The 17252-nt window shown below is 36.6% G+C and overlaps 4 protein-coding genes across 7 annotated transcripts; 2 read left to right on the forward strand and 2 right to left on the reverse strand.

The window, feature by feature from the left end:
• Window positions 1-2205: 2205 nt before the first annotated feature.
• LOC143469616 (uncharacterized) lies at window positions 2206-3671 on the reverse strand. 2 transcript variants are annotated; one of them, XM_076967369.1, is made up of 3 exons: window positions 3526-3671; window positions 3358-3431; window positions 2206-2673 (listed from the first exon to the last, which is right to left on the reverse strand). In XM_076967369.1, the coding sequence occupies exons 1-3, from the start codon at window positions 3646-3648 to the stop codon at window positions 2487-2489; spliced, it is 384 nt and encodes a 127-aa protein (XP_076823484.1). In that variant the 5' UTR covers window positions 3649-3671; the 3' UTR covers window positions 2206-2486. The 2 variants fall into 2 exon arrangements, with proteins under 2 accessions (XP_076823484.1, XP_076823483.1); XM_076967368.1 differs by having other exon boundaries at window positions 3358-3434.
• Window positions 3672-5328: 1657 nt separating this feature from the next.
• Window positions 5329-7236, forward strand: LOC143469215 (rho-related protein racD-like). Of its 2 annotated transcripts, none has more exons than XM_076966830.1 (4): window positions 5329-5541; window positions 5684-5918; window positions 6537-6743; window positions 6866-7236. In XM_076966830.1, exons 2-4 carry the CDS (start codon window positions 5767-5769, stop codon window positions 7023-7025), a joined length of 519 nt encoding a protein of 172 aa, XP_076822945.1. In that variant the 5' UTR covers window positions 5329-5541; window positions 5684-5766; the 3' UTR covers window positions 7026-7236. The 2 variants fall into 2 exon arrangements, with proteins under 2 accessions (XP_076822945.1, XP_076822944.1); XM_076966829.1 differs by having other exon boundaries at window positions 5330-5541; window positions 5710-5918.
• Window positions 7237-9487: 2251 nt separating this feature from the next.
• LOC143469133 (uncharacterized) lies at window positions 9488-11322 on the reverse strand. Of its 2 annotated transcripts, none has more exons than XM_076966709.1 (3): window positions 10562-11322; window positions 10386-10459; window positions 9488-9752 (listed from the first exon to the last, which is right to left on the reverse strand). In XM_076966709.1, exons 1-3 carry the CDS (start codon window positions 10682-10684, stop codon window positions 9566-9568), a joined length of 384 nt encoding a protein of 127 aa, XP_076822824.1. In that variant the 5' UTR covers window positions 10685-11322; the 3' UTR covers window positions 9488-9565. The 2 variants fall into 2 exon arrangements, with proteins under 2 accessions (XP_076822824.1, XP_076822823.1); XM_076966708.1 differs by having other exon boundaries at window positions 10386-10462; window positions 10562-11277.
• A 2627-nt stretch (window positions 11323-13949) lies between these two features.
• LOC143469701 (uncharacterized) lies at window positions 13950-16123 on the forward strand. The gene has a single exon (XM_076967489.1). It carries the CDS (start codon window positions 14540-14542, stop codon window positions 16118-16120), a length of 1581 nt encoding a protein of 526 aa, XP_076823604.1. The 5' UTR covers window positions 13950-14539; the 3' UTR covers window positions 16121-16123.
• Window positions 16124-17252: the final 1129 nt, after the last annotated feature.

The following is a 17252-nucleotide window of genomic DNA, read 5'->3' on the forward strand; positions in this document are numbered from 1 at the left end:
AACACACATACTTTTGTCAACCAATTTTTATTTATGCTTTGTCATTTTTTTTACGAAAAACGTGCAGTTTGTCGTGTTCGTACTAACATGGATACACATATAAAAAAAACAGTTGCAACTATGGTAGACTACTAGGTCGACCAAAACTTTTTCGTGAAACTTGCCTCCATATCCGGCAATCTCTTTGCTAACCTTAGTAAGGTAACGTAGAATATCTCATACATCATTAAAATTTTCTCTTTCATATAATATGCATGGAAATAGGCCAACAGGATGACGTCAATTCCGATTTTTTTCTATTGTCTTTTTTCGTTCTGTAAAACACAAGTACCATAAAAATCTCTATAGCAATTGACATTACTAGTGAGCAACAACTCTTAAATCTACAAAATAAAACTTCTCATACAAGCAAATGGATGTATAGAAATTGTGTTTTATCTATCATCATTGATCGAATTGTTTAACAAACGAATTTCCCCTAGCTTTTCTTATCACATGCTAAAGTTATTGACTCTCCCGGAAGGTTTCATATTAGTTATGTTACAGGAAAACGTTTTACAAAATACACAGAGTATGATGCATTATGTTTAATTTTTGCCGTATATAGTATGCATGAGAATTTTGTTTTTCTGACAATTTTCGCCTTTTAGTTATAAGTCCGAATTTTAATCGAATTTCACCAAACTTACTGATTTATACTAAATGAGTAATTGTACATTCAATAAATTGATTCAATCATTTCAATTGATTTAAACTAAGCCAATGATTGGCTAATAATCACGTTACAATTAGCACAAAAACACTATATAAAACCCGGCAATAATTACGCTGCAAAGCACAAAACAGTACTTAACTACTTGGTATTGACAACTCACAATCATTCTACACACGGTGGATCAGCGCTCGCCACAACTACCTCCTTCGTCTAACCCAGGCTACTCTGTACAAGACTTCGTTTCGCAAGCACTATGTATAAGTATGGTTTGTTTGTACTCTAGGAAGCAGAGGACAACGTCAAATGCCCACTACCAAGTTTTATTGATATCAATACACTTACACCACAGTTAGTTCTCACGGCAATGACGACACTGAATTAAGACAGCAGAGATATATTTCAACACAATTACAAGCTAAGCAATTCTGTTTATAGCATCATTAAATGGTGTTGAGTAGATTGACATTAATACTTGTGCTAAATGATCTTTCATCTATTGTCCCAGTACTGACAATAGACTATAACACTTTTTGATTCTCAATTTTGACAGTAAGACAGATATCGCATCGATGTAAAACTTGACCAATACAATACAATTACTTTAGACTTTAATACAATTACTGTTGAGATGCTTTGCCTCACACCGATACCACATTCAGCACAATTATGATGTCACAAGGAATTTTGCGCCGACTTAGATTATTTGTTATTATTTATTATTATTTATATTCATCACACACAATTATAACGTCACCATTAATAAGCAACACAACAGCATTGGAAAAGGGAGCTACTTTCCTCGGCAATTTCATTGCGACAACTCTTGCAAATGTTTGCCGAAAATATTTTTATCATTAGTGTTTTTCAGCTATATGCTGCCATTGGTGATACAATATGGTTAGCCCTTAATCCTCTTATATGTCACCGTCACCACCAGATATGAAAATGAAACCTTACCCTCAGCCGAGTTTCCAGTTAGTTTTCCTACATGAGGTTAACGGCTGTTTTGTGATCACGTGTTAGCTAAGGAACATGTGCATTTGTTTGGAGTCAGATATCCGAGTCCAAATCAACCATAAACTTACTCGTCACACTGGTAATTAACGCAATTGAGAAGCACCACGTTGGTGACCCCGCGAATCCAGCGCTTGAAAACATTCTTCTCTCACAGTTTGATATTTGTGAAAAATCATACAAAGTTTTCTCTCTGTGGTTACTATTTGTTTCTTGGCTATACGTTTATATTTATAATTTTTTATTTATTTTTCTTTATTTATTTTTTCTGTACATGGTTCAGTGATGATGTGTACAATTTTCCGGAAGCACTTGTCTATTTGAACGTGTATAGTCATGTAGCACAATCCTATACGAGCATAGGGTATGGTGGCGAAAATACTATAATATCACCAATTTTCGTCTTCAGTAACTATCAATTATACATTCAACTAACACAAACATATACACCCAAACAAGTTGTCGTTATGCTTAAATTTGTTATATCGCTACTACATGTGCGCTAATTACTCATGTCGTAATTGTGCGCTGCCTGCATGTGCGCAAAATTCATTGCATTCATATAGTAACGAATTAAACTAGTTTGATATTACGGAAAATATTTTTTCAAACACATAAACTAAATTTTGCGTTTGACTGTTATTAGTAGGCTAAGACATACTGTAGCTTATAAGTGTAAATGAAAGCGATGGTTGTGCACTTGCCATTTATTCAAAACACAGCAAGTTAGATGAAATATTTTCACAAAATTTAAGTATTACTCAGAGTACTCTTGCAGCATTGATTTGAGAATATCTCCGGCTATTGCCTTGCCCTTCTTCTGTTTCAGGTAAAACCGTATCATTTTTATCAGCTCTCCTTCGGGATTTCGTTTTGTCAGGCGACGTTTGAATTTCTCGGAGAAGTTGCTCTGGTAAATATCTTCGTCTGCCGGTTTTGAAGCTCTATGAATGTAAAAAATGTAATCGGTCTATTGTCTGGTTATTTCATAGTTCAGCGCCCAGAAAAACACTAAAAAAGTGCCAACCTCCGCAAAACTTTTTTCCTACCCCGTTTAACAATTTTAAAATCTAATCAATTGTTTTTTTATATTTGACAAGGAATTCAACCACCATGTACTTTTTAAATTAAACTGTTTTTTCAAACTGAAAAATATATAACTTACTGTAGATAGAAATACAAGCAAAAAAATTATTAAAAAAACAAAATTTCCTTGGCGGAGGAAAAAGAATTCGATCCTTAAAACTTTACTCACAAATATTTGACAAAACTGGCCATTTTCTTCCTATTTTGTGCTTATCAACTCAGAGGTGGCCACTATTTTTTTATTAAAGGGAAACTTTTAGAGTGACCAGGTTTAAAGGATTTATATTTTAACAAAATGCTTAATACTGTACGTATATGCTATGGTATAGCTTACTTGCTAATTGTCATACTTTACATATAATTCTGCTAAATTTTGACTATTTAAAATTTTAAACAGCAGTATACAAAGCGAATTTTCTGCACGACCACAAATGAAAGAACAGATGATAAGTTAAGATAAAAAAATGTCTTCAAACCATGCGTAACTGCAACCTTTGGAAATGAAATACAATCTAGTTCTGTTCAGGATATCTGGTTGTTACCTGTTGTCCATTTCATAGATCGTATTGAATGGGGTGTTTCCGTTGGATGGATTTTCGTTATCTATTTTAGAAGGCTGCTGTAAAGTAATGTTTGTTTTAGATGTTACCATCATTAATCGTAAATATCTTGGAAATGCAGAAAAAATTTTAATTGGCAAACTGTGGTACCTTGAAAAAATCGACATCGGACGAATACTTTTCGTGTGGTATGTTGTCGTCTTTCGAAGAAGAAGATGATTTCGCTAGCAAAATGAGAATCGCCAAACTTTTCCACAATATAGTAAAGTCCATTTTACACACAGGTTTTAGCTTTCTAATTTTAGTACTGCGAAGTACTGTATTTTAGTATGAATTTTCAAAAAACAACACCATCCAAACAAAAAACAACACTCCTACTGTAAAATACCGTGTCCAGGGTTACACCCGATGGCGTTCTATACTATCTTCAAAATGCTCTTGGACAAAGCATAAAACGATTTATTCTTTTAATGAATGGTTCTGATAAACAGTTCAAAATTCCAGCAAGACTATTTAAATACCAAATAAAAAATTAAAAATATACGCAGAACAAAAATTGCACTCAAACACGTTTTCGAGGTTTTGCTAACTATGAATTTATTACGATACAATTATGTAATTTTAATAAATATATATAATAAAAATATTTCTTTATCACATTCTCTTCTTTAAAGTTAATAAGAAACACGAAGCAACAAGTTGTTTTCAGCATACAGTGGCAAATCTTTTTCTCTGATGACTAGTACTGCGTTTGCAAAGCTTATATGGACTCCCTATGTCCTGAATATCAGATGGTGTTTGTTCCTGTTTAATCTGTCTAATATTTACTCTCTGAGTGACATTTAACGCCTCGCACGAGATATTATTTGCGTGACCTGAATGATATTTTCTTTTCCCTGTAAACAAGCCGGTAATTGAGTAAGTGAATGAACGGTAATTATTCGTTATTAAATGTACAAATACTCTATGGCCATGTTTTATATGGTATGATAGCGGCTTCTTGGATTCAAATTGAAAGTAAATAATAAATAGTCTTTCGCTGCATACATTGAAAATGTCGTGACTTAAAAATTATTTTTGTTTTTGTATAAAACCGCTTTTCTGGTGAAGGAGAAAAGCACAATTAACACGAAAGAACGTTGCATATTAAATAACTACGTACTGTATTCGTTATTAGTTCACAGTAGACTAGTTGAACCTACCAAATGCAACAACATATTCTGTAAAAGAAATTGAAAAAACCTAATATTTTAGGAGTATAAAATTAAATATTATAAAAATTTATTAAATTAAAGAATCATGCATTTATTATTGTAATTAAGTAACAAGAGATTATTGACTGTTGCAAATCGTATTACTATTTTGAAAATGGTCAACATGAACCATACAAGTATAGCAAAAACCTGTGATAAGCGTATTATCGTCGTATGCGGGGTTTCAAAATTGGGAATTCTGCATTATAAATTACCGCAGCTACTTTACTTGTAAATGTGGGAATGAATTCTATTGAGAGGTATTTTATGCCGTTTTTCAGGGGTAAAGACCGACGAATGTGCACTAGGCACATTTTCTGCGGGGGGGGGGGGGGGGGAGGGGGTGGACTAATGCAAAAATTTATAATCTAACAGCTCTTAAACACTTTTGTCCCGCTTTCAACGAAATTCAAAATACGTCGCTGGAAATGGGGCGGAATTTTTTGCCTTAGTAAAAGGCAGACAAAAACCAGGGTGCACCGCTGTGTCGGTGTGCAAGGATAGACGTCATCTGGTATAGATGAAGCCTAAAGAGCCCCTCAATCTAAAGCTGCCCCAGGGCCCCAGTGTTGTTCATCAGCCACTGATTAACAACAGCCATCTGAAATTTACATTATTGCCCTTAATTGGCATTTTGCAGAGCAAGAATAATTAACTTGTGGAGTAAAATTCCAAGCACCTGCGAGCAGTTAAAGCGCTTTTTGGTTGATGAGTCCGATGCTACGGGTCACCAGGAATGCAACAAATACTTCCGCAGGAAGAAAAGCACAGTCAAATCACTGGGAAACGTTTTTGTACGAACAACTTGCAAATAAGCCCAAGAAAGAAAGAAATTGAAGTTTTTATCAGGTTTTAAGAAATTGTTGGAAGTTAAACAGTATTTGTCATTATGGGAGATTTCTCTCGGATTGAGGTTTGTGAACAAAAAATCTGCAGATTAAAAAGTTGAAGTTTTGATAATTAGTATCGTTGTCGAATTTAATAGAAAATTATAAGCTAGTTTATAGAAAAAACATTACAATCTTACGTTGAAAATATTTTTTGTTTTCAAACAGAATTGAGACTACATTGTTGTATACAGGGTCTAGATTGGATAAAAATTGTGGTTGTTGGCGACGCTTTTGTGGGAAAGTCGTCAATGATACACACCTTAAGCACAGGACAAGCGGTGGCCGAAACCAGAAAATACGAACCAACCGATTCTCAGTGTTACTATGTAAACCAAACATTCCATGAAGAACTACGCCGTTTCCAAGTGATAGACATCGGTGGCGCCGAAGCATGCGAAAGGTGGTTAAACCTAGTATATACGTGTTTTAGTGCATGTCACTTTAGGCGCAGTTTGTCGATTTGTGCCGGATAACAGCACATGCAGTTTCAGACAGTTCCCTTCGTCTTGCTGTTTTATAGTGACATAATTGTTAATTTCATGTTTATTCATGAATTTTTTAAATTGTTCTGCTAAGTTATGGCCTTGTCGTTCTTTTACTGAATACTTTTCGGACTCGGTTCTACAAAGCAATTTTCACGGTGTTTCGTAAACAGTTTTTTATCTTGTATCATACATGCTTAGTAAATAAGTTCGAATTTTTTATCTGCAGCAATGAGCTTGGTTAAAATATTTTTATCTCTTTTCGTGACTTTCTGAGTTTTGAAAATTGCAATATGTTCTACTCACTACCGCATCATATGCTTCAAATAGAGCAGATTTTCGTGACTGTTGCGAATACAGCGTCTTCACGCGTTTACCCACTAAAACAAATAGGCTTTAAAAATAAAATTGTTTTTAAGGTTTCAAAACCCCTATGATACACACCGAATAAAAAATGGTTGCTGCAAAATGGTCAACTTAAAAAAACAAAAGAAGCTTTTTCTTAGGTTTGATTTGTTTTTCTTTTGTTGTTACAGCCGATCCAGGTTTTATTCAACTGCCGATGTATTTCTCGTTACTTTTTCAATACATGATCGCACTTCTTTCGAAAACGTCATTTCAAAATGGATTCCGCGGGTTTGTGAATTTCAGGCAGATGCGAAAATTTTACTCGTCGGATTAAAATCAGACAAGAGAACTAGACGTTGGGGTCAGACGACAGACGTAGATGTCAAACCGATTCAGTAAGTAAAGATTAGGTTAAGGTTAATGTCAATGTTAGCGACGCCTATATTATTCGTTTTTTTCTGAAGGGCTGTACATTTTTAATAAATTATCAAAGCGTAAATCAATGCAACAATGTTAGATACAAAGAAGGGACCGAACTATCGAAAAACATCAAAGCAGCGGGATATGTGGAATGTTCAGCATTGACAAAGAAAGGAATACGTAAGGTGTTTGCCAAAGCGGTAAGAATACATCTCAAGCTAGAAAAACCAAACCGAAATCGTTGCTCCACCGCTTGAGAATGGAAACATTTTCCGAACTGATTGCAGAATGTTTAGTTGATCTTGGGACTTCAATTTTATTTTTTTATAGGCATAGCGTGTTTCTATGCCCATATACTAGTTGGAAAATTCCTACCCGGAAAAAATAATAATGTGTAAATTTTTACCCACTCAACCAAATATTATTTATTGTTTTTAAAAAGACTGTTTAATATTCAATATGTACCGGTAACTAGCTATACCGCTAATGCGATATTTTTAATTATTTGGAATGAAATGCATAATTATCTGGTATAATAATGGTGGTATAATCGTGATTGTGCATGAACAGCTTTTATTGTGGTTTTATTGTTCGTTTGCGTTAATAAAAAAAGCAAGAAATAAAACTATACGTTGTAATCTCAATTTTTATTTGTGTTAAGCTCTGTTTAATATCGTACAGTAAAAGGAATGTTTTCTGAATCTTACAAAACTTAAACTATTCGCTCAATTATTGTAGAATCTGTAAATCCTGATGACTATTTATTTTTGAATTTGCTACAAACTCATTCCCCATGTGAAGGCAGAAACTTGAAACAGGTCTGCTTAAAGTACTACTTTGTATCAGCATTTTCATTATATTTGAAAGTGCTTCAGTATATTATTTTCAAAATATCCGGTTTTCTGTTTCACATAATGATTTATTTTTTTGTACGTAGGTGTAACGACTACAGAGAAAAAAGCTTTTGAAATTTTCAATAAAACGACCTGCTAAAGTATTAGCTCATAATATTACGCAACGATGGCGCTCCATACATCCCACTTCATGGTGGCGCTTCAGCTTTTCTTTATTTAGTTATTTTTTATTCCACCCAATGGTGGCGCTCCATTTTGTTCTTTGCCATGACACTTTCTAATACCGTGTTGTTGCGCCTCATTGTGGCTCACCTGCTTCATCTCTCCAAACGCCATCGCTGCATGGAGCTCTTAAGCACCGATGCTTTATTGCTACTTCTATTTCGTGTAAAAGGTTATATGACCTAGAAAAATAAATGTTTATGAGACAGATTTTGTGTTTATAAATGTAATTAAACGGTAACAATGCGACAAAACATTTTACTATTTTGTGCGTTTAAACTGATGGCCTGCGTGATATAAAGATTGTCAATGAGATTAAAGTTAAATGTTTGATTTAGTTAAATGTTAGGCTAATGCTTACGGTTGTCATGTCATTGTCGAGAATGCCACAAGGTCTATATTTTAGAACAAAGATATTGATGTTCGAGTCAATGCTGCGCCACTGTTATATTTCGGTTTCTTGTTACTGTATCTCATTGATAATTTTAATTTCTTTTGGTCACATAAATAACCTCATGTTAAATTTAATAATTAAATTTTACTGTTTAGTTTATAGAACATGTCGGCGTAACATTAATAAAAAGTTGTTTTGTGTGTAATATATGACATCCAAGCAATTGCAATACAAGACAAGTGTGGGTGTGTTTTGTTAAAAACGTAAAAATGTGCTACATTAAACCTCTTTAAATGTCGCTGTATCTTTTAGTCTTCTTACTTCAATGCTAAAATCAGGTGTCACATCTTTCTACTTTTGTTTGTTTCACGACAACCATCTGAAGTTTACATTATTGCCCTGAATTGTCATTTTGTAGAGCAAGAATAATTAACTTGTAGAGTAAAATTCCAAGCACCTGTGAGCAGTTAAAGCGCTTTTTGGTTGATAAGCCCAATGTTACGGGTCACCAGGAATGTAACAAAACACCTCCGCGTAATTAGGACGGTTTGTTTACTGGGAAGCTTTTCTGTAAATGCAACAGATGAGAAGCTGAATGACACAATAAAAAACTTTTTTAAGTTTTTATCATGTTTTAACAAACTTAAGATAGAATATCTGCGCTATGGAATTATGGCAGGTGTGGTAGCAAGGTTAACAGCATTATGTAAAGATTGTGCCGATAAACAGTCGACATCGCAATGACTGTATATTGACATTGTCCGGTTTAACGCAGTATTTGGAGCTTGCATTAAGGAAACACATTGGAACCTTTTATTGATAATATCTTCTGTTTCCAAACATAATTGTTGTGCAGGATCAGGATTGGATGAAAATTTTGGTGGTCGTTTTGTTGATAGCCACTGATTGTCTTTTCTTTGTAAGAAAGGGTGACATGACTATTGGCAAGATAACTCAGATTTTCTCGCTTTGCTTCAACTTTTTATATCGCTACTACATTTGCGCTAATTACCAATGTCATAATTGAACGCTAATTAAAAATGTCATAATTGTGCGCTAATTAAAAATGTCATAATTGTGCGCTGTTCGCATGTGTGCAGGATTCATTGCTTTTAACTTTTGTAAAGATTAATACTATGATTAAAATTAGGACTAGTATAATGCAGACTGTCGTATAATCACTAGGTGTAGATACAACCCACAAGTTGTGCTGACATACTGTAGCTGATAAGTGCAAATGGAAGCAACAGGCTGTGCAGTTGACATTTATTTAGATTTTTTTTAAAACGCAGCAAGCTTGATGCAATAAATTTGCAGAGTATTGATATTACTTATAGTATTCTTGCAGCATTGATTTGAGAATATTTCCGGCTAGCGCTCTGTTTTTCTTCTGTTTCAGGTAAAACCGTATCATTTTTATCAGCTCTCCTTCGGGATTTCGTTTTGTCAGGTGATTTTCGAGTTCCTCGGGGAAGATATTTTGGTACATTTCTTCCTCTGCCGGTTTCGAAGCTCTATATAGAAAAGAATATTGGGTATAACTAGCTGGTTACTTTGTAGCTAATAAGGAAGACACTCAGAGGTAGCAAGCCTCAAAAAGGTGTTCTCTCAACTCAAAAATTTAATCAATTATTTCTGTTTTTAATTGCTAAAGTATTCTAAAAATGTCATCTATAAACTTAATTTTTGCTTAACTTTTTGAATAAGCTTTTGGAAGACTAAAAATACATTGCTAAATTTACAAATAAATAAAATCAGATTAAGAAATAAACCGTCTCAGTGGAGGCAGATATAACTTAGATAAATTTTATCTCCAAAACTTTGACAATATTGGCAGAAATAGTCGTTTTTTACAACCATTGCTTATTTCAAACTTTTTAACTCAGAGGTGGCTAAATATTTTGTGCTTGCAAAAACGTCATGAGACCGAAAGAAGCCATCATTGTGCCATCATTGACATACACTTATACTTACTTACCATAATACACTTACATACAATAGAGCATTCGCAGATTTTGAAAATTTCAAATTTTACAAATTTTAAGCAATTCAACAGCGTGATTTTGCAGCACCAGAGATGTCTTCACCACATGCGGAGCAGCCTATATTGAAATGACGTGCAAGCTGTGCCTAGTCATGCGTCTTACCTGTTATCCATTCCATAGATCGTATTTAATGGGGTGTTTTCGTTGGATGCATTTTCGTTATCTATTTCAGAAGGCTGCTGTAAAGTAATGCTTGTTTACGATGTTGCCACCATTAATCGTATACTTCTCTTGCAAATACAGAAAAAATAAAAACATTAATTTGCAAAGCGGGGTACCTCGAAAAATCCGAAGTCTGACGCACCGGTTTCGTATGGTATATTGAAGCTTTTTGCATCAGAAAATGATTTCGCCAACAAAATAAAAAGCATCAAACTTTTCCATGATATTGTTAGGCTCATTTTACAGGTTTTAACGTACAGATTTTAGCACTGGAAACCACAAGAAGTTTAGTAAAAATTTTAACAATTAACTTTGTTCATTTTATATAACATTAACCACGTGTGTTACAATTTTTGTTGATTATTCGCATGATATTTTTACAAGTGGCTTAACAAAATTAATAGTTAGCCTCCCATTACATTCACTCCGTCTTCGGCAGCGCTTCAGCGTCTTCGGTAGCGCTCTACACCATCTCCGTAAAACTCTTGGACAGTCTACTAAAAGATGCTTCCATTTGTATAATGGTTCTGGCAAACAGTTTTAAGCTTGAGCAAAACCAATTAAAACTCAAAAAAATCTGTGCAGGTGAAAAATTTCACAAAAACGCGTTTTGAGAAATTGCTAACTATATTTTTACTTCGAGACCGTTTTACAAATACGATACTTGCTGATGTTAAGCAGACTTTTGACGGTGACAACCCTACCATGTTGACCATGAGACAAAACAATAAGATTTTCGTCAGCCAAATTTTACAATGTATTGCTTCGGTCCGCAGAAATGTTTGCAGTTCAAGTTTATTTGAGAAAATATTTAAGTTAAATTTAACATTTCTTTATCTTATTCTCTCCATTAAAGTTTCAGAAAGCACGAAACTACAAATCGGTTCCAGCTTTACAGTGGCAAATCTTTTCCACTGATGACAAGTATCGTGTTTGCAAGGTTTATATAGCCTACAATGACTCTATGTGTCCTGAATATCAGATGGTGTTTGTTCCTGTTTAATCTGTCTAATATTTACTCTCTGAGTAACATCTAACGCCTCGCACGAGATATTATTTGCGTGACCCGAACGATATTTTCTTTTCCCTGTAAACAAGCCGGTAATTGAGTAATTGAATGAATGGTAATTGATCGCCTTTATATGTACAAATTCTCCACCACCATGTTTTAACGGCATAAAAGCCGGCACTTGTTAGATTTGTATTGAAAGTAAATAATTAATGGCATTGTGCATATATACGTCAAAATTGTCGCAATTTTGATAATGTTTCTTTTTCTTTTATAAAATCAACCTTACCTGTTAATGTGAGAGGAAAAACGCCATTAAATAAAAATCTTTGCATATCAATAACTATTTTTTTTGCAACAAATATTTTACCAATTGGACTTGAATGGCTCACATATGGCCAATGGACGTTTGTAAGCGATTACAGCGTTATCGAATTATGATAAATGCTATTGATGCGTCTTTCGTCTGCCATGCGCACGTATATTTCACATCGATCTATGTAAATAATTAACTGAATAAGACCCTAAATGAGCGTTTTTAGTAACTGTTATTTGCAACTATCGGACAACGTTATCAATATCAACGTTATGGCCTATAGCCCAGACTTTTTTGAGGCCGCTTTTCTGCTATCGTTAACCCACTGTTTACCACGTTAAAAGCTATACAGGTTTGCTGTAATGATTCTATTGAAATGTTGAAATCCTATGACCTAATATTGTTGAAAAATCGCTTTGCCGTAAAAGTGGGATCAGGGAAAGCGTCCATTAGTGTTTTATCAATCATTGGGAAAAATGCACAACAGCAAGAAAAACGCTGAAAAATACCCTCTTTTTTTTATGAACCTTAAATAAAAATATTTTGCAGCATCTTCACTATTTGTCACCAATTTTTTTCAAAGTCTTACGTTTTATCTTTGAGGAGTCCGTTAAAAAAGTGTTTATTATTGGATATTTTGGCATTTCCCAACGAACTATTTAAGTGATTATTCTTACCAAAAAAGGAAACTGACATTCTTCCAAATCCCACCAAGATAGAGATTTTCAGAGTTCTTCGACCAAAACGTAGACAGTTATCGTGAACAAAAAAAGTATAGAAGATTATACAAAAGATTAAGAACAATAGTAGTAATAACTACTTCAGTTCATAATAACAAAAATGTGCCTCCATTGGCACCGGCACACCAAACAAGCTCGGTAGCCGGCGCTCGCGTGTGTGGAACCAAAGCCGAGCTTATATTGTGCAAAGACTTTTCTCAGTCCGAGGATAAAGACTGTATAACAGGATTATCAACGCCTTAACATTTATGTTTTATTCAAGTTTTACTGTATTGCACATTTTAACACGTTTTAATAGTTTTTGTCTGATTTGTGCGCGTGTTGTAGCTTTTACTTTACACGGTGCGGCGCTTAACGGCCGCAGAAGAATCGCCCTGGCGAGGAAAGACGCGATAATTCCATTACAATTGTGATGACAGTCCTGCAATGCACTTATTAGGTTATTTTATCGTTATCATATTTACTAAAGCAACCTGCTGAGAATTTGTAATGTATCAATTGTACAGCATATTCCAGTCGTATATGCTTGGGGATATTTTTAGGGTTTATTTAATAATTGTTAAGCACTTCTGCACCGAGTATCAATGTCAATGTGTTTTAATATGCACGACGTAAATAGTGTTGTATTGTAGGAGATTACTTGCGATTAATTTGAGATCCTTTTATTGTTTTTTATAGTTTTCCTACACTTACACGTTAGTATACTTTGACTAACACAAAGCAGAAAATGTCGCCCACAACTCTTTATAATCTTGTACGTTGCAATCGTTAATTGGACCTTGCTGTTAGTAGGATGGACATTATTCTTCGTTGGCAAACTGATCATGCAGCATTAATTTTTAAGCGCCCTGACTCGATTTTTTAAAAGAACCCTATACCCCATGCTTGGCGAAGCAGGTGTTTTTATTCAACACATGATGCGTGTCGACACAATGAGAAGAAATTCAGTTCCGGGCTCGCGACTGCATAGCTGTTGAAGGGGGAATACCTGAGTCAAAGAATTTGGCGTGATAATAATTATATAATATATCATTCAATTCAGTAAAAGTAAGCAACCATTTTATTTTTTACTTTAAAAGGAATATATCTCACAAGAATATTTGTCGCTCCCTTTTAAAAACATTAAAAACGTTTGAACATATTTGGTATTTGTACGTATTTCACACCGTATTTGGTGGAGACTGCACTGGCGATCTTTTCTCCAATAATTGTCATAGCTTTGTATTAAAAATGTGATAATCTTATAGGTGCCAAAGCTTATGCTGTATAATTTTCAACTGTAGCCTACTTCAAAACAGCAAATATTATACAGTTTCATAAGGACACATAAAAGTAAGCGGTCGCTTCATGAGACACGAAATGTAAAACTGAACCACAGTCACACGAGTTTAACTTATCACGCCTGGGTGTTACATCTGCGATTCTCTGCAACTGTGGCGAAATAATATTTCGCACTATTGTTTGTTTGTTTTTCGTGCATCTTCCCACGCTTTTGTTTGCTTAAGTTATCAGTTAACTTTTATTCTGTTTGTTGTTTCTCTTGATGATCTGATTTTATTGATTTCGCTTGTCCACTGTTTTTTCACGTTGTTTATACCGCCTCAAGTGTTTTGATGTGGTCCAGTGCAGATTCATACGTGTCCTGTTTTCGGTTGGTCTCCCGTATGGGCTTCAGGCGGGAGAGGTGAGCTGGCGAGAAAAACGTGGCTTTCATGGCAGTGGTGGTGTGGGCGGTTAGGAAGAGGACCTGTCGTGGATGTTGGTCACTCAGAACTGCCCTGGTTGCTTTATTATATTTTACCATTTTGATTGTAAAACGTGTGCACCGTAAGTCAAGCCCCAAAAGCGGAGTGGAGTGCTTTTAATCTGATACCGAAATACAATCTCACTACGTTAAAAGAGGCTTGTTGGCTTTGAGTGGGCCGTGAAAGCGGTGGAGAGGGACCTGGCAATAGAAAATCTGTAACAAATTGGCGAGCGCGCCAGGATCCACCGTCACTCGAGAGATTTCGAGCCTCAATACCCGGATATGGCTTTCAACCTGATGATGACACCACCTCGTTTCAATTCAGGTGACGATCTCTCAGAGTTTTTGAAAGTATTTAATTCATATTGTGGCAGCGTTCACGCATCCGACGACGTAAAAAGACACCTTTTTTTGGATGCAATCGACCGAAACCTTAAATGGAAGATCCAGGGGAAGGACAAAAATATCTACGACATATCTTACAAGACGTTGGTTGAGCGAGCTTTTGAAGCAATCAACGGCGCAGAATTCTCGCACACATTGCGCTTGGAACTGATTCAACGCGTACAACTGCCTCAGGAAGACGCATGGAATTTCATCTATGCGCTGAAAGCCCTCGGCGACCGATGTTACCCCGAGGATAAAGACAGCCAACTGAAGAACGAACTACTTTATTTATGCCTGATTAAAGGCTTGAGAGACAAGCAATTGGCTAGCAGCATTCCGGCAACTCTTAGGTACGAACATAACTTCATGGAAGCGGCCGACGTCATTTTTAAGACTATCCCGCAGGTATGCCCACCTGTTGGAGTGGAATCGATTCAAACCTGTTCGGCGATACCTTCTACTACGGATGTGTCTGCCATCCTAAATAAACTGAAAGATATAGAGCGGGAAACAAAATCGTATCGCGAACGTAATTGTGACGCAATCTCGGAATTAAGAGGCGACCTGAGGACGGTCAACGATCGAATGAATGCAGCTTTGTGCAATTCTGTATGCCGAGATGACAATCAATGCTTGTCAACCAACAACGCCCGACTCCGCCGTAAGTGTTTTGGATGCGGTTCAGTAAGACACCTTGTAAGGGAGTGTCCAAAACGTATTCGAAACCTCGATATTTCTACTCACAGCAATTGCAAAGGCCGACGGGCGTCTACGCCAATGAATAATTTAACAGAGGAGACTGCGATTAAATTGGATAATGTTGTTGTCACTGGACACGAAGAAAGCGCAGATTTACATCGTTTTGTAACTATAGTTTTCCGAGATAAGCCAGTGTGTGCTTTGGTGGATACCGGTGCCAGCGTCTCCCTCATAAAGAAATCACTCTGGGATGGGTTGAGCTCTGCCGAAAAAGGTCCCTTGTCAGCCTCCCCGAAGGGTACACGTTTCGTCGGAGCCGGAGGTAGTGATTTATCCATATTGGGTAAAGGTAAAGTCTCATTCTCCCTTGGAACGTTAGCGTGTAAAGTTGATCTGCTTGTGTGTTCCAATATGGGTCATGATCTCATCGTTGGTCTTGACTTTCTTCAGTCTCATCATTGCGCTTTGTGTTATAATTCTATGAGCTTGTCTATAGGAGAAATAGAAGTTCCTCTGCTAACGCAACCAATCATCCCAAAACGCAATGAAGTTTTCATAACGGATTCTGAGGTTGTTCCAGCTTCCTCCGAAATTCGCGTGTTGGCCAAGCTCACTAATCACGTTGGCGGAGATGACTTCTCGCCCTCTCCAGTGTTTGTGGAGCGGGATGTTGAATTCAACGCAATTCAGGACAGCGCTGGAGTTTCTCCGCATCCGCATGAAATAGACGCTCTTCGATCGCGACCGATTGTTGTTAGCAGCCCAAGTTACCGATGAGATTCTCGGTGAACAACGTGCAAAGATGAAGACATATCACGACAAGCAATGCCACGGCAAGGAGATCTCAGTCGGAGACCGTGTCCTCCTGAACAACCCTGCCGTTCCTGTCGATCGATGCCGGAACTTTCATTTACCCTATGGAGGGCCTTGTAGAGTGGTGAGGAAAGTTGGCCAAGTCAACTACCAAGTTGAAGATGACCACGGAAAAAAGCAAACGGTCCACTACAATCGTTTGAAGAGGGTGTCCAAGGACGTGAACAGGTTGGAGGAATCTGTAGAATCTCAGGAAGGTAACGACGCTCCCATCTGAGACGAGTCAAGCCCGATGAAGTGCCATGTGCGGGTTCCAAGGTCAAAGTCGCAGGGGTCACGATCGGCCCCTATTAGTGAAAATAGGACGATAATGGACGCTGTTCCCGACTTGGGTACCGAATCGATCAACGATCGACCCAAGCGAACGAGGCGACCGACACGATTCTACCCTGACCACAATCAATCGGTTTGAACACTTTTTAAACACTTATTAATTTTATCTAAGCTTTTATTCACTAGCGGTTTCGATGTTTTATATATTATTTTGTCCCGCTGGCCCAGACGTAACAATTTTAACGTGGGGGGTGTGTGGCGAAATAATATTTCGCACTATTGTTTGTTTGTTTTTCGTGCATCTTCCCACGCTTTTGTTTGCTTAAGTTATCAGTTAACTTTTATTCTGTTTGTTGTTTCTCTTGATGATCTGATTTTATTGATTTCGCTTGTCCACTGTTTTTTCACGTTGTTTATACCGCCTCAAGTGTTTTGATGTGGTCCAGTGCAGATTCATACGTGTCCTGTTTTCGGTTGGTCTCCCGTATGGGCTTCAGGCGGGAGAGGTGAGCTGGCGAGAAAAACGTGGCTTTCATGGCAGTGGTGGTGTGGGCGGTTAGGAAGAGGACCTGTCGTGGATGTTGGTCACTCAGAACTGCCCTGGTTGCTTTATTATATTTTACCATTTTGATTGTAAAACGTGTGCACCGTAAGTCAAGCCCCAAAAGCGGAGTGGAGTGCTTTTAATCTGATACCGAAATACAATCTCACTACGTTAAAAGAGGCTTGTTGGCTTTGAGTGGGCCGTGAAAGCGGTGGAGAG

Source organism: Clavelina lepadiformis, chromosome 8, assembly GCF_947623445.1.
Source record: "Clavelina lepadiformis chromosome 8, kaClaLepa1.1, whole genome shotgun sequence".
Taxonomy (NCBI): Eukaryota; Metazoa; Chordata; class Ascidiacea; order Aplousobranchia; family Clavelinidae; genus Clavelina; species Clavelina lepadiformis.

Coding starts and splice junctions, on each gene's coding strand:
- LOC143469616 (XM_076967368.1), bottom strand. CDS start 3,648: ATGGACTTTACTATATTGTGGAAAAGTTTGGCGATTCTCATTTTGCTA. Junction 3,435..3,525: donor CCGATGTCGATTTTTTCAAG/GTACCACAGTTT, acceptor ATTACTTTACAG/CAGCCTTCTAAAATAGATAA. Junction 2,674..3,357: donor ATCTATGAAATGGACAACAG/GTAACAACCAGA, acceptor TTACATTCATAG/AGCTTCAAAACCGGCAGACG.
- LOC143469215 (XM_076966829.1), top strand. CDS start 5,518: ATGGGAGATTTCTCTCGGATTGAG. Junction 5,919..6,536: donor GGCGCCGAAGCATGCGAAAG/GTGGTTAAACCT, acceptor TTGTTGTTACAG/CCGATCCAGGTTTTATTCAA. Junction 6,744..6,865: donor GTAGATGTCAAACCGATTCA/GTAAGTAAAGAT, acceptor CAACAATGTTAG/ATACAAAGAAGGGACCGAAC.
- LOC143469133 (XM_076966708.1), bottom strand. CDS start 10,684: ATGAGCCTAACAATATCATGGAAAAGTTTGATGCTTTTTATTTTGTTG. Junction 10,463..10,561: donor CAGACTTCGGATTTTTCGAG/GTACCCCGCTTT, acceptor ATTACTTTACAG/CAGCCTTCTGAAATAGATAA. Junction 9,753..10,385: donor ATCTATGGAATGGATAACAG/GTAAGACGCATG, acceptor TTTTCTATATAG/AGCTTCGAAACCGGCAGAGG.
- LOC143469701 (XM_076967489.1), top strand. CDS start 14,540: ATGGCTTTCAACCTGATGATGACACCACCTCGTTTCAATTCAGGTGAC.